This window comes from Clupea harengus, unplaced genomic scaffold, assembly GCF_900700415.2.
Source record: "Clupea harengus unplaced genomic scaffold, Ch_v2.0.2, whole genome shotgun sequence".
NCBI classification, from domain to species: domain Eukaryota; kingdom Metazoa; phylum Chordata; class Actinopteri; order Clupeiformes; family Clupeidae; genus Clupea; species Clupea harengus.
This window is the reverse complement of record NW_024879887.1, coordinates 16,751-30,878: the sequence shown is the minus strand read 5'-3', so window position 1 is coordinate 30,878 and position 14,128 is coordinate 16,751. Positions and strand designations below refer to the sequence as shown.

Below are 14,128 nucleotides of genomic sequence, written 5' to 3'. Positions count from 1 at the left end.
TATACCATTGGCAAGACAGGAAATAATTTAACATTGCATCCGGTGTGTTTTGTTGCACATTAACTCCGTAGGGGACTGTAAATCACAAAGAGTAGGTCTGGATGCCCCTATACTTTGAGGTCTTTCCTGTATGATGACGAGAGGGTCTTGATAGAACCCATCTAATTATGGCGAGTCAAGACTCTCTGTAGGTGACCAGAGGGCTAGTAGTGTTACCTGAAGGAAATCAATGGGGTCCTCAATTGGCTGGAGTTGCTCCATCTTAGCATCTCTGTTCTTTAGCTTAGCGATCTCCAGCTCCAGCTGCTCCAGGAGTCCTTCAGCTCGACTCACCTCTGCCTTCTCCTGAGCTCTGATCGACTCTTTCGCCTCAGAGCGTTTTTTCTCCATGAAGCTGATCAGCTCAGTGAAGATCCTCTCTGTGTCCTCATCAGCTTTTAGTGCAGAGGCCTGTTAACAAGACAGGAGCACTCATATCAGCTCATTTTCAATCACTGTTAAAAAAAATGAATATCCCATAGACATGCAAAGATGTGTGTCTATGCTTGTAAATGTGTGTGCAGAGCAACACAGACCTAAAACGCACAAGAAGGGAAAGAAACTGAACTAACTAAATGTGAAAAACTGAAATTCAAAAATTAAACCAATTCTACAGAACCCAATTCTTACAACAATTGGGTACAACAAACATTAGTTTACATCAGTCATGTTTATTAGTGATCACCTGCAGAGACTTCAAAGCCCCCTTCACCTCCTCCACCTCCTTCTCCTTCTGCTGGATCTGCATCTGGTTATCACTCTTCATCTCCAACAACTTTTTCTGTTGATAAATGTACACAGGCAAATATCCAATAGCTTTAGGCAACATTTACAACAGATACAAAGATGGGTATTGACAGAATACTGACGATTTATACAGATTGATCAATATTCTCACTCTCATTCAATTAAATTAAAGAGAGAGAGAGAGCTAACCTGCTTCTCACTTCGTTCTGCTATAGCGGAGACAGTTTTGTGTCCGTTGTGGTCGTCCATTGAACAGAGAATACAGATCAGCTTCTCATCTGTGCGACAAAACACCTCAATGATCTTGTCGTGTTGTGAGCAGATCTTCTCTTGTAGCCGTGAGGAGGCATTCACTAGCTTGTGCTTGCTTAGGCGAGGCACTTCATAGTGAGGCTGGATGTGAACTTCACAATATGAAACCAGGCATGTTAGACACGACTTAATGGCTTTGTGTTTTCTCCCAGTACAGAAATCACACTCCACATCGTCTGGTCCGGTGTTGGAAGGAGCCGTGGTATCAGACTGGACTTCTGTCTTCTTCAGTTTCTCCACAACATCAGCCATCATTGTGTTTCTGCGAATAACAGGTCTAGGAGTGAAGGTCTCTCTGCACTGGGGGCAGCTGTAAACACCCTTATAGTCTTCCTGATCCCAGCACCCTGTAATACACTTCAAACAGAAACTGTGTCCACAGGTAACAGTCACCGGGTCCGTCAGCAGGTCCAGACAGATAGAACAGCAGAACTCATCCTGAAACACTGAAGCACTGGCCATTTCACCTACCACACAGGCTCACACGTTCTGGCTACAGGGAAAGCTAAATAGGTCTCGTTTCACCAGAAGTGGGAGTGTTTGTGTTTCTTCCTGATTGTGTGTGTGCACACCTGCCTTAAAGGCACAGGGCAAGATTGCAGAAGTCTAGAAATTCCTTAATTCATTTCAGAAAACGATTGTGTTATTAAGAGACATGGTTTCCCACAACTGGACATTCAAGCCAACCCCATTTGAGAAGTTATCAAGCACGTAACATATTAAAGAATATGTTAATAATATTACAAAAGAAAAACAATTCATCCGACTAGTCACCCATGGCCTATAAAAAGATGTTCTGCCCCCTCTCTGGTTAATTCCAAAGTGCAGGTTTATAACCTCCCTTATGTATGCCTATGCTGACTCATGTGTATGGACTGTATTGGGTAATTTGTTCCAGAGGAAAAGGTCAGAAGTCCAGGTTATTAGTTACTCTGGGAAGAGCATGCAGGGAGGAGCACGGTCAAGAGCACTTACTGACTGGGGTGCTGTGGCTTTCAGTTAGCAGATCCAATGACATGCCTGCTCAGAGTATGTATGCATAGTGATCGCCTTTAATGGTTTGAACTGAACTGAAGATATTAAATGTCTTTCAAGTAAACATCCAGCATTTTGTTTTCCATGTGAAGCAGTGGGCTGTCTTTTCATGAGTCATATATGTGTCTAATACATTCATTAGACTAGGCACACGTAGGGTCTGGGTAGAGGGTCTCACCAAACACTGACAGAGAGTCCAGCAGGATACGACCTCATAAGACCTCTATGGCAGCTGGTATCTGTACTTCCTCCTAATCGTCCTTACAGTCCAACCCAATTACTATATGCAGGGTAATCATTCACCTCCCACACAGTCACACATACACAGACTAAAAGAAAGAGTTTCACCTACCACACAGGCACACATGCACAGACTAAAAGAGCGTTTGACCTACCACACAGACACACATACACAGACTAAAAGAGAGTTTCACCTACCACACTATGGAGTGATTTATAGACTAGTAGGAGAACCTTGAAATCTATTCTAAAACTAACAGGTAGCCAGTGCAGTGATTTTAATACTGGTGTGATGTGCGCTCTCCGTCTTGTTTTAGTGAGGACTCGCGCTGCTGCATTCTGTATTGTTTGTAGTTGACTAATGGCTTTTTTTGGTAGACCAGACAAAAGCGAGTTACAGTAGTCTAGCCTGCTCGTGATAAACGCATGCATCAGTCTTTCGGTGTCAGCCTGAGCGAGAAACGGTTGCACCTTAGCAATGTTTCTCAAGTGATAAAAAGATGTTTTAATTATATTTTTGATATGGGTTTCAAAATTGAGATCTGAGTCAAGTATGACGCCTAGGTTTCTGGCTTGGTGCTTGGTGTTAAGTGCTAGTGTTTTTAAGTGTGCAGTTAGTTTCTCTCTCTCGTTTTTTTCACCAATGACTAATACCTCTGTTTTATCTTGGTTTAGCTGGAGAAAGTTTTGTGACATCCATACATTTATATCAGAAATGCAATTTACCAAACAATCAATAGAGCTGTAGTTGTTGGGTGTTACAGAAATATAGAGCTGGGTGTCATCTGCATAGCTATGATAGTCGATGTTGTGCCTCCTAATTACACTACCAAGGGGTAGCATGTATAGACTGAAAAGTAAGGGCCCTAAAATGGATCCTTGAGGGACCCCACAGGTCATACAAATGTTTTTTGAGCTGTGGTCTCCGAGGGCGACAAAGTATTCCCGGCCAGTTAGATAGGTCCTAAACCAGTTTAGGACCGGACCAGTGAGGCCAACCCAATTTTCAAGTCTATCAATAAGGATATTGTGATCAACAGTATCAAAGGCTGCGCTCAGATCCAGAAGGGCCAAGACAGATAGTTTTTTGGAGTCAGCATTTATCCTGAGATCATTTACAACCTTGACTAATGCCGTTTCTGTGCTATGATTGGAGCGAAAACCAGATTGGAAGGTGTCAAATGCACAGTTAGCATCTAGGAAATTATTTAACTGTTTAAAGACAATTTTTTCCAGGATTTTGCTTAGAAAGGGAAGGTTAGAGATGGGTCTAAAATTGTTTAGAACTGAAGAGTCTAAATTGCTTTTCTTCAGGAGGGGTCTCACCAGGGCAGTTTTAAGTTCTGATGGGAAAATACCTGTAAGCAGGGAACAGTTTATAATGGCTAGAATGTCCTTAGACACAGAGTCAAAGATGGTCTTAAAAAATTTGGTGGGAAGGGAATCAAGAGGGCATGTAGACTGCTTCAGTTGTGACACTACTTTGCTCAGCATTTCTATATCAGCCAGTGCAAAAAAGCTCATACTGTTACAGCATGGTGGAGGGGGATCAGAAAACAAGACATTTGGAATTTCTTGAGCAATATTTTTCCTAATGTTCGTTATCTTATCTCTGAAGAATGCTGCAAATTCCTCACATTTGGGGGTGGAAAAGAGACTATCATCTACTTTAGGTGCAGGATTTATAAGGCTGTCTATTGTTGAAAAGAGGACCCTGGAATTGTTAGAATTTGTAGATATCAAATTAGAGAAATGATCCTTCCTAGCATTTCTTATTGCTTTATTAAAGACTGAAAGTTTATCCTTAAAGATATCAAGGTGGACCTGTAGCTTGGTCTTTCTCCATGTACGCTCAGACCTTCTGCAGGATCTCTTAAGTTTAATCATTTCCTCATTTCTCCATGGAGCTTTTTGTTTGGCTAAAACCTTTTTTTGTTTCAATGGTGCTACAGAGTCAAGTGCTGTCCTTAATTTTGTATTTAGAGTAGTTACTAGATCATTAACACATGATGGCCCCGTATCTGGGTTTTTTGTACTAGTTATGTTCATCATTACTTTGAAATTCTCAGCTGCTGCAGAGTTAAGATAGCGTTTCTTAATAAAACATTCAGCACTATTTCTAACTTTAGGTACCAGTGCTGTAAAGAAAATACAAAAGTGGTCAGAAAGAGCAAGGTCACAGATAGACGATATAACAGTTGTAAGACCCTTTGTAATAACTAGATCAAGGGTGTGGCCACGGTTGTGAGTGGGTTCAGTGATGTGTTGTGTAAAGTCCATGGAATTCAAGAGATTCATAAAATCCCGGGCCTTTGAGTCGTTCCCATTATCAACATGTATGTTAAAATCACCAGTGATAATAATCTTATCGTAGTTTGTGTGTATAATGGAGAGTAGTTCTGAAAAGTCTGTTAGAAAAGTGGGACATTGCTTGGGTGGCCTATACACAGTTACTGTCAGAACAGGAGGCTGGCACTTTAGAACTATGGCATGATATTCAAATGAGGCAAAATCATCGAAGGAGATGCTCCTGCAGCACAGGGCATCCGTGGTTATGGTGGCTGTCCCGCCCCCTTTTTTACCTGTTCTAATGGACTAAAAGAGAGGTTCACCTACCACACCGCCTAAGGATCAGGACCCGAGGTAAGTCACAAGGGAAAAAGAACACAAGGAGGTTGGGGAAACAAGAAGAAAAGAAATGTGCTCAGATGAAGCATTAATGCCTTTAATGTGAATCCTAAAATGTGCAACTTGTTTACTCAATGCACAGCCAACATTGTACTTGTTCAAAAGGCTGCCTCTACCAGCGGCATCCAGCTGTGCACCCCGTTGCGCAGGCCACTCACGAGTTTGGGGACCATAGAGAGGTCACCCAATCAGTTGATCCTAGAGTTCCATAGGGATGCATGGGCTGCAGATGCACAGCTAATGCCCTGAAAGTCATTGGTTACCCCAAGTCCGGTTTCATGGCTCAACTTCATCCCCCCTCTCCCCTATATAAGTCTAACCCACCTCTGTCCAATTGTTGGTCAAGCAAAGCTGGAGAGGTGCATCAGCCATCGCGAGTTAATCGGACGATTCAAAGATCAGAGCCATTCACGTTGGTTCTTGCCGTGCGTCATTAAGATAGTGAGTGTTCAGTTGTTATGTGTCATTTAGCGATTTAGTCTGTCAGTATCATTGTAGATAGTATCTGTTAGTTACTTTTATCATTATCATCCGTAGCATTCGTATTTCACTCTGTTACTGCTACTTTAACGAGTTACCGCTGGTAACGGAGATAATGGAATGTTCACCGTTACGCGGCACGGCATTAAAGGGACAGATCCATACTCATATCATAGCTGTAATATTCATTGTGTATATACTATATTCATCTTTGTTGTATATAATTGTTCATATTTGTACGTCTTTGTTATATATCATTTCTGTAGAAACCATGGTTCATCCTAGTCAATATTCACGGATCATTCTATCATTGTCATCCTATTCATGTCTATCAACAGTCATTCCATATTCATCCTGCCATTCATGTCTTGAGAGTGTGTATGTGGAAATAAATCCAGTTCTTACTTTGTCATTGGGATTTTGACATCATCTGTTCTTACCGGACAATCTGTGGCGATTGGCACCTATTCATTCAACCTTCATACAGATCCTTTTGGGATTCATCCAATCAAATATCCCCCTATTGTATAGTACTGATATAGTTCATTTGAACAGATTTGGGGAATTAAGTTATATAGTTTATTTGAATAGATGTTGGGAATGATGTGATATAGTTCATTTGAACAAATGTTGGGAATGATGTGATATAGTTCATTTGAACAGATGTTGGGAATGATGTGAGAGAGCAGATGTTGGGAATGATGTGAGAGAGCAGATGTTGGGAATGATGTGAGAGCAGATTTTGGGAATGATGTGAGCTGGTGCTTTCATGCACATGCCAGGAATGGCAGACCACTCAGCTGTCTGTGTCAAAGTTGGCACTTGAGTATGTCATGAGGGTGCAATCCTTTTTGGGTGGAGTATTCATTTAATGGATCTAGAATGTTCCTTTACTGCTCCGATTCTAATGTTTTAGGTGTTCTAATGTTCTAGGTGTTTACGACAGTGCACTGGAGGAAGTGGCATCAGCAGCAGAGTTCAACAGCAACCCAAAAGAAGCACACCTGACCCTGGTGTTCCTGAAGGGCCTGAAGAGAGCCGTCGGGTCTGATAGGTGAGGCTTGAACCCAAACTCTACAGGGGACAATATGGAACAGAGAACGGGCCCTGAAGCCCTTACGTCAATGGTTCCGCTACAATTACAACTGAAGAACATTTAGAGATGCATAATATCTGCCATCCAGCAGGGGAGATCGGAGAGCTAATATCCTCTGCAGATTTCTTTAAGTGTTACCTTGTGAAAATTACTTTAGATAAACCCAGGCGTCTTTTTTTCTGTCTTCTTTTATTTCATCAAGCTGGCAGTCAGCAATACACACACAAAAAAGCAGTCGGGGGGAGTATGTTGAATATTCAGCTACACCACTAACCTATTATGCTATCACCTAGTCTTTGTTTCAGATGGGAACCAATGCCTTTTGGCAATCGCCTTACTATCACTGTTGCTACGACCTGTGACTAACATATTGCTATCTTCCATCGCTGAGGAAAGGACCATGTCCATGCCATGATCGTGATGACTAGTCACACTAATTCATGATTCCTTGTCTAGGTGGTACTAAAATAAAATATCCTCTTACTGTTGGCTGAGACGCTCTTTAGCCTAATTTCAGGCTGGCACACACACACACACACACACACACACACACACACACACACACACACAACCTGTACCGTAGAACCTAAAGCCCCCTCGTGTCTCTCCATTTGATCCTCTATCTTTTCTTGATGACACTCAAGTAAAAGACAACATAAACAAACATTAATTAATGCATTAATTTGTTTATTTATAAAGCCTCAAGGTGAAATATACTACAACATCGGCACTGATAAAACTGTGATATATAATGTGCATTACTTTGCACCTACCCTTACATGACAACAAAATGAATTTAAAGAACAACTTAAGTCTTTAACTGATTAACAGGTTGTAAGTCTTCTATAGATTAAACTTAATGAGCAAGAAACAAAGGCATTGCCGCATTGACATATAAGCTGCATTGTGTTAATAAATTCCACTCTACTGTGACACTGCAAAAGTGGCATACACTATTAATAGATCATAATATGGAGATTGTTACACGCTAACAAAGGCAGAGAGAAGAGCAAGGAGATCAATTCATGAATGATTTTCAAGATGTGATCTTTGCAGCTGTTCATAATGTTACATAAAATAAATGTCGAAGGTATTTGCATAGAGCATCAGCAGAGCATTAGGCTAGAGGGACAGGGTGGTTTTGGTCAGTCCAAAATAAACGTAAGGGGAAGTAAATATGTAAGAGATCATAATCATCTTCATCATGATCATGGATCTTTCTTTATCGCAAATACCAGTTCCAGCAGAGAAGAACTCCCCCTCCAACCAGGGTACTCAGGAAAGTTAACGGTCACGGTATCGGGCTCTGTAAAAGCTAAGAGAATCTATTTGTCATTTATTTAACACAATAGTAGTACTGTATATGATTGGTAATACGTTTCTTTTCCTACATATTCTCATGTAAAAAGAATGCTAATTTATGTCTTGTTATATCGTCCACATGAATCATTTACATCAGTACTTCTGCATGCAGTGAAAGTGATGAAAGGGTCTTACCTGTTATCTCACCCACACCACTGACAGTGTTTTGGTTGTACCCGTATCCAGAGTACAGTCTCATGGCGGGAGTCTCCTGAGGAGTGTTCAGTTTGACCGTGTCCCCCTTCACGAAGCCTGTGACTATGAAAGGAGAAGAGGCAGTTATGTGTGACTGATGTCTGAATAACAGAAAACTTCTCCATATTGCTGTCACCTACTCCTAGGATGCTGCTCAAAGTCATGCCTCACCTGTTCCTCACCATTATCTGTTAAGATTCTCACACCACATTCAAGTTTTTTCTTCTGCCTGTTTTCATGTTACTAGTCTTGCCCGTATTTATTGTATTCCACTCTGACCTTGTGTCCTTGGCTGTTTACTTGTTTTCTGCTGCTTGTCCTCCGCTTCATGTTTTTTTTATCTCTATTGAACCTTTTGGCCCATTATGTCTGCACCTATGCCTTCATTAAAGATGACCTAGTATGCTCTTCCACTTTTTCTCTTTCCTTTAGTGTATTCTATAGGTTTTTGTGCAGGTAAACAGTCTGCAAAGTGACAAAAGCCCAAAGTACACACCAGAGGGAGTAACTCTCTCCCACAGGAACCACTTTTCTCAGCTGCCTGAAACACCTCATTGGAATTCCAGTCCTTTTCCTTTGTTACAAGATGACTCAATCTCGGAACACAATCTCTTTATTGCACGCCCAGCGGCTAGCTTGGCACAGCCTCACACAACACACAGTAACTACTGGAGAACAGGAGGAGTGTGTTAAGTTTTGTAGCTGTGTTGTGAAGATGCTGTGTGCTGCACTGTGAGGGGAAATATCCCCCTCTCCCCTCATGTTTAAAAAAGGGAGTATTCAAGTGTGGATGTGTTGGCTGTAGCCAAGCTGTAGACCCAGTGCTCAGCTGTAGGTATCTCGCTAACAAGGCTAACTTTCCAACTGAATCATATTGTTGCTAAACAGCTGCACACAACACACAAGCTCTAACAGGGTGTTTCAGACAGAGGGTGAATAGAGATGGACAGTATGAGAAAAATAATGTGTTTGGAACATTTAAGCATTTACATCTATTCTATTCTAAAATTATAAGCATTGAAAATGAGCATACGAGTTCCTCTTTAGGTTAAATAATAGTTATATCCTAAAAAAACAATAATATCAAAGAATATCAAAGAAGAAAACCAGGCCTTACTCCAGAAGAGAGAAGGAGATAATAAAATCATGAACATTGAAAATGAGCATAATAGGTCCTCTTTAAAAGGTCCACCCAGCCCTCTCTGGTCTCTGCTTCTAGGTCCAAGCTTAGAGGCTTACAGGCTTGTGACATGTCATCTTGAAGAAGCCTACCTTTAAATATGTCCTGGAGGAACTGTTTTGTTTTCTCATTCAGAGACGGAGACACTGCTTTCATCACTTCGCGGAAGGAGAACTTTGTTTCAAAAGTAACCTTGGGAAGGTTCTTAGCCACAGATGAGAAGGTGAGGTGTGACTGGAAACTCTACAGGGGATCAAACAGACAGACATAGACCATGAGGACTAGATAAAAAAGGTGCTATCTAGACCATTGGTCTCAGAGGTGAAGGGTTGTGGGTTTTACTATAAATCCTCAAACACACACACCCAAAATTTCCAGAAATGGATGCATGCACACCATAAATATCCAATACAACTGATTCATGGACAAAATATGAGATTTTGAAATTTCATATACCATTGGCAAGACAGGAAATAATTTAACAATGCATCCGGTGTGTTGGGTGCACAGTAACTCTTTAGGGGACTGTAAATCACAAAGAGTAGGTCTGGAAGCCCCAACTTCAAGGTCTTTTCTGTATGATGACAAAAGAGGCTCTTGATAGAAGCCATCTAATTATGGCAAGTCAAGACTCTCTGTAAGTGACCAGAGTGCTAGTAGTGTTACCTGAAGGAAATCAATGGGGTCCTCAATTGGCTGGAGTTGCTCCATCTTAGCATCTCTGTTCTTTAGCTTAGCGATCTCCAGCTCCAGCTGCTTCAGGAGTCCTTCAGCTCGACTCACCTCTGCCCCTTCCTGAGCTCTGATAGACATTTTTACCTCAATCCTTTTTTTCTGCATGAAGCTGATCATCTCCATGAAGATCTTCTCTGTGTCCTCAACAGCTACCTGTGCAGACATCTGTTAACAAGACAGAGGCACTGATATCAGGTCATTTTCAAGCATCACAAAGGATTCCTCAGCCCATTGACATGCAGACAAGTGCTTTTTTGCCATCTTTGCAGAGCTAAACAACACCTAACAAAACAAGTACCAGAAACCCACAGCATTCAGCCATTTTGGGGTTGCTAGGGTATGGGGCGCCGTTTGTAAAATGTTGCACGTTCTAAAATCCTGCTCAGTTTTGGTACATTTAGCATTATCATATGGGAAAAAAAGCTTGACAATATTCAAATGTCACTTTTTCAAACATTTAGAGAGATATTCATGTAAATTCATGCAATAACTTTTCCAAGGATAATGTTTGGCAGTAACACAAAGTTGTTGAATAATATAAATGTTTCATCTAAATGTAAATGTTAAATATAAATGTAAATGTTAAATGTAAATGTTAAATATAAATGTAAATGTCCGATGTTATATATAAATGTTAAATATAAGTGTTAAATGTAAATGTTAAATGTAAATGCTACAAGTACCTAAGCAAGTAGGCTATACTACTGTATTTTGTCGACCAACTGGTAATACTACAATGCCAGTAGAAAATACTTGGGAAGATAATTTCAGTTGTCATTCGCCAGACCAGGTGGCTGTACTTGTGTTAACCAGGAAATTGTGTCAAATGATAAAGAACAGCGTTGGGTAGGCTAAAGGCTGCTAGCTAACATTATGTAGCTCGCTAGCTGGTAGCTAGCTATTAAATGGCAATCATCTTTGTTCTGATAATGAAGATGTTTATTAGTTTTCACCTTCCAGACGACATCGTTATGAACCCCTTCTGAAAATTAAATTACTATCTGTGCTTTTGTAGGCTTTCAGTTTTTGAGGTGTGTAGGGGGACGGATTTTCTGTTAGATAGATGTAAATATCTCCAAACTGGAGCTCAGGCAGGGACTTCGACGACGTTATAGAAATACAAATATCAGTGGGTGCAGTAAAGGGATCAGAGGTTCCCAAAATGTAATTTTTTTCTAGATATCTCTGTCTGGCTATTGTGGTATGATCTGTGTTTGATGGCGATCGTAATTGAGTAGGCTGCACTGCTCGAAGATGTCCACTGTTGGTCGACATCTTCGCTGTTCAGCTGTTCTTTTTGCCCGCAAGGTATCCATTGTAGTCACGTGACTGAAAGCTATGAATTACCGTAAACATTGTAATGTTCTGTCTCAAGTCTGACATGTAGACTGAACATTTACATTTACATTTACATTTACATTTAACATTTACATTTACATTTAGCATTTGATATTTGTATTTACATTTACATTTACATTTAACACTTATATTTAACATTTACATTTCACATTTACATTTAACATTTACATTTATATTTAACATTTACATTTAACATTAACATTTAGATGAAAGATTTATATTATTTAACAACTTTGTAAGACTGCCAAAATTATCCTTGGAAAAGTTATTGCATGAATTTACATGAATTTCTCTCTAAATGCTTGAAAAAGTGACATTTGAATATTGTCATGCTTTTTCCCCCATATGATAATGCTAAATGTACCCAAACTGAGCAGGATTTTCGAACGTGCAACATTTTACAAACGGCGCCCCATACTAGGGGGCAAAAACAACAGTGTGCAAGAGATGTGTGCAACAAACATCAGTTTACATCAGTCATGTTTATCAGTGATCACCTGCAGATACTTCTTTGCCTGTTTCACCTCCTGCACCTCCTTCTTAATCTGCTGGATCCACCTCAGGTTATCCCTCTTCATCTCCAACAACTTTTTCTGTGGATAAATGTCCACAGGTATCCAATAGCTTAAGGCAACATTTACAATAGATACAAAGATGGGTATTGGCAGAATACTGACGATTTAAACAGATTGATCACTATTCTCACTCTATTCAATTCAGTTAAGCAAATAATAAGAGAGAGAGACAGAGAGAGAGAGAGAGAGAGAGAGGGCTAACCTGCTTCTCAGTTCGTTCTGCTATAGCGGAGACAGTTTTGTGTCCGTTGTGGTCGTCCATTGAACAGAGCATACAGATTAACTTCTGATCTGTGCGGCAAAACACCTCAATGATCCTGTCGTGTTGTGAGCAGATCTTCTCTTGTAGCCGTGAGGAAGCATTCACCAACTTGTGCTTTTTCAGACAGGCCACTTGAAAATGAGATTGGATGTGAACCTCACAGTAAGATCCCATGCATGTTAGACACGACTTAATGGCTTTGTGTTTTCTCCCAGTACAGAAATCACACTCCACATCGTCGGGTCCGGCGTTGGAAGGAGCCGTGTCATCAGACTGGACTTCTGTCTTCGTCAGCTTCTCCAGCATTTCAGCCATCATTGTGTTTCTGCGAAGAACAGGTCTAGGAGTGAAGGTCTCTCTGCACTGGGGGCAGCTGTAAACACCCTTATAGTGTTCCTGATCCCAGCACCCTGTAATACACTTCAAACAGAAACTGTGTCCACAGGTAACAGTCACCGGGTCCGTCAGAAGATCCAAACAGATAGAACAGCAGAACTCATCCTGAAACACTGAAGCACTGGCCATTTCACCGACCACACAGGCACACACTACAAGAAAAGCTAAATAGGTTTCGTTTCTCCAGAAGTGGGAGTGTTTGTGTTTCTTCCTGGTTATGTGTGCACACCTGCCTTATAGGCACAGGGCAAGATTGCAGAAGTCTAGAAGTTCCCTAATTCATTTAAAAAAACTATTGTGTTATTAAGAGACATGGTTTCTCGCAACCGGACATTCAAGCCAACCCCATTTAAGAAGTTATCAAGCATGTAACATACTACAGAATATGTTAATAATATTACAAAAGAAAAACAATTCATGCGATTAGTCACCCATGGTCAATAAAAACATGTTCTGCCCCTTCTCTGGTTAATTCCAAATTGCAGGTTTATAACCTCCCATATGTATGCCTTATGTATGCCTATGCTGACTCATGTGTATGGACTGTATTGGGTAATTTGTTCCAGAGGAAAAGTCAGAAGTCAGAAGTCCAGGTTATTATTTCCTATGGGAAGAGCATGCTGGGGTGCTGTGGCTTTCAGTTAGCAGATCCGATGACATGCCTGCTCAGTTCATGAGTATGAGTATGTATGCATAGTGATCGTCTTTAATGGTTTGAACTGTTGTGAAGATATTAAATGTATTTCAAGTAAACATCCTGCATTTTGTTTTCCATGTGAAGCAGTTGGCTGTCTTTTCATCAGTCATATATGTGACTAATGCATTCATTAGACTAGGCACACGTAGGGTCTGGGTAGAGGGTCTCACCAAACACAAACACTGACAGAGAGTCCAGCAGGATATGACCTCATAAGACCTCTATGGCAGCTGGTATGTACTTCCTCCTAATCGTCCTTACAGTCCAACCCAATTACTATATGCAGGGTAATCATTAGGAAAATACAGACATGTTCAATTCAATTTTATTCAATTGTATTTATACAGTGCGCTTTTACAGAGCCCAGTGCCTGGACCCCCTTAGAGCAAGCACAATGGCAACAGGGGCAAACGAAAGGCTCTTAAAGAGAAATCCATTTGAATACAAATAAATAATCAGAAATCAAATCATAATTCTATATATTCTCCCTCATCATTGAAAGGCATTTAGCTTATTTGAATCAACTGGTCATTGCGGAGACAATTTTGAGTCCGTTTTGGTCGTCCATTGAACAGAGCATACATCTTTGATCTCTGATGTATGATCTGTGCGACAAAACTCCTCAATGATTCTGTCATGTTGTGAGCAGAAAAAAATTTGCTCAGATGAAGCATTAATGCCTTTAATATGAATCCTAAAATGTGCAACTTGTTTATTCAATGCACAGCCA

The 14,128-nt window shown here is 40.6% G+C and overlaps 3 protein-coding genes across 3 annotated transcripts in view; all 3 read right to left on the bottom strand.

Moving 5' to 3' along the window:
• LOC122130629 (tripartite motif-containing protein 29-like) overlaps window positions 1-14,128 on the bottom strand; it is a 33,953-nt gene that overhangs the window by 3,107 nt on the left and 16,718 nt on the right. The gene's annotated exons all lie outside the window — the stretch shown is intronic.
• LOC122130628 (E3 ubiquitin/ISG15 ligase TRIM25-like) lies at window positions 157-1,597 on the bottom strand. The gene is made up of 3 exons (XM_042705368.1): window positions 976-1,597; window positions 725-820; window positions 157-450 (listed from the first exon to the last, which is right to left on the bottom strand). Exons 1-3 carry the CDS (start codon window positions 1,558-1,560, stop codon window positions 166-168), a joined length of 966 nt encoding a protein of 321 aa, XP_042561302.1. The 5' UTR covers window positions 1,561-1,597; the 3' UTR covers window positions 157-165.
• Window positions 6,479-12,830, bottom strand: LOC122130632 (E3 ubiquitin/ISG15 ligase TRIM25-like). The gene is made up of 6 exons (XM_042705372.1): window positions 12,246-12,830; window positions 11,966-12,061; window positions 10,041-10,274; window positions 9,467-9,617; window positions 8,135-8,257; window positions 6,479-6,615 (listed from the first exon to the last, which is right to left on the bottom strand). The coding sequence occupies exons 1-6, from the start codon at window positions 12,828-12,830 to the stop codon at window positions 6,479-6,481; spliced, it is 1,326 nt and encodes a 441-aa protein (XP_042561306.1).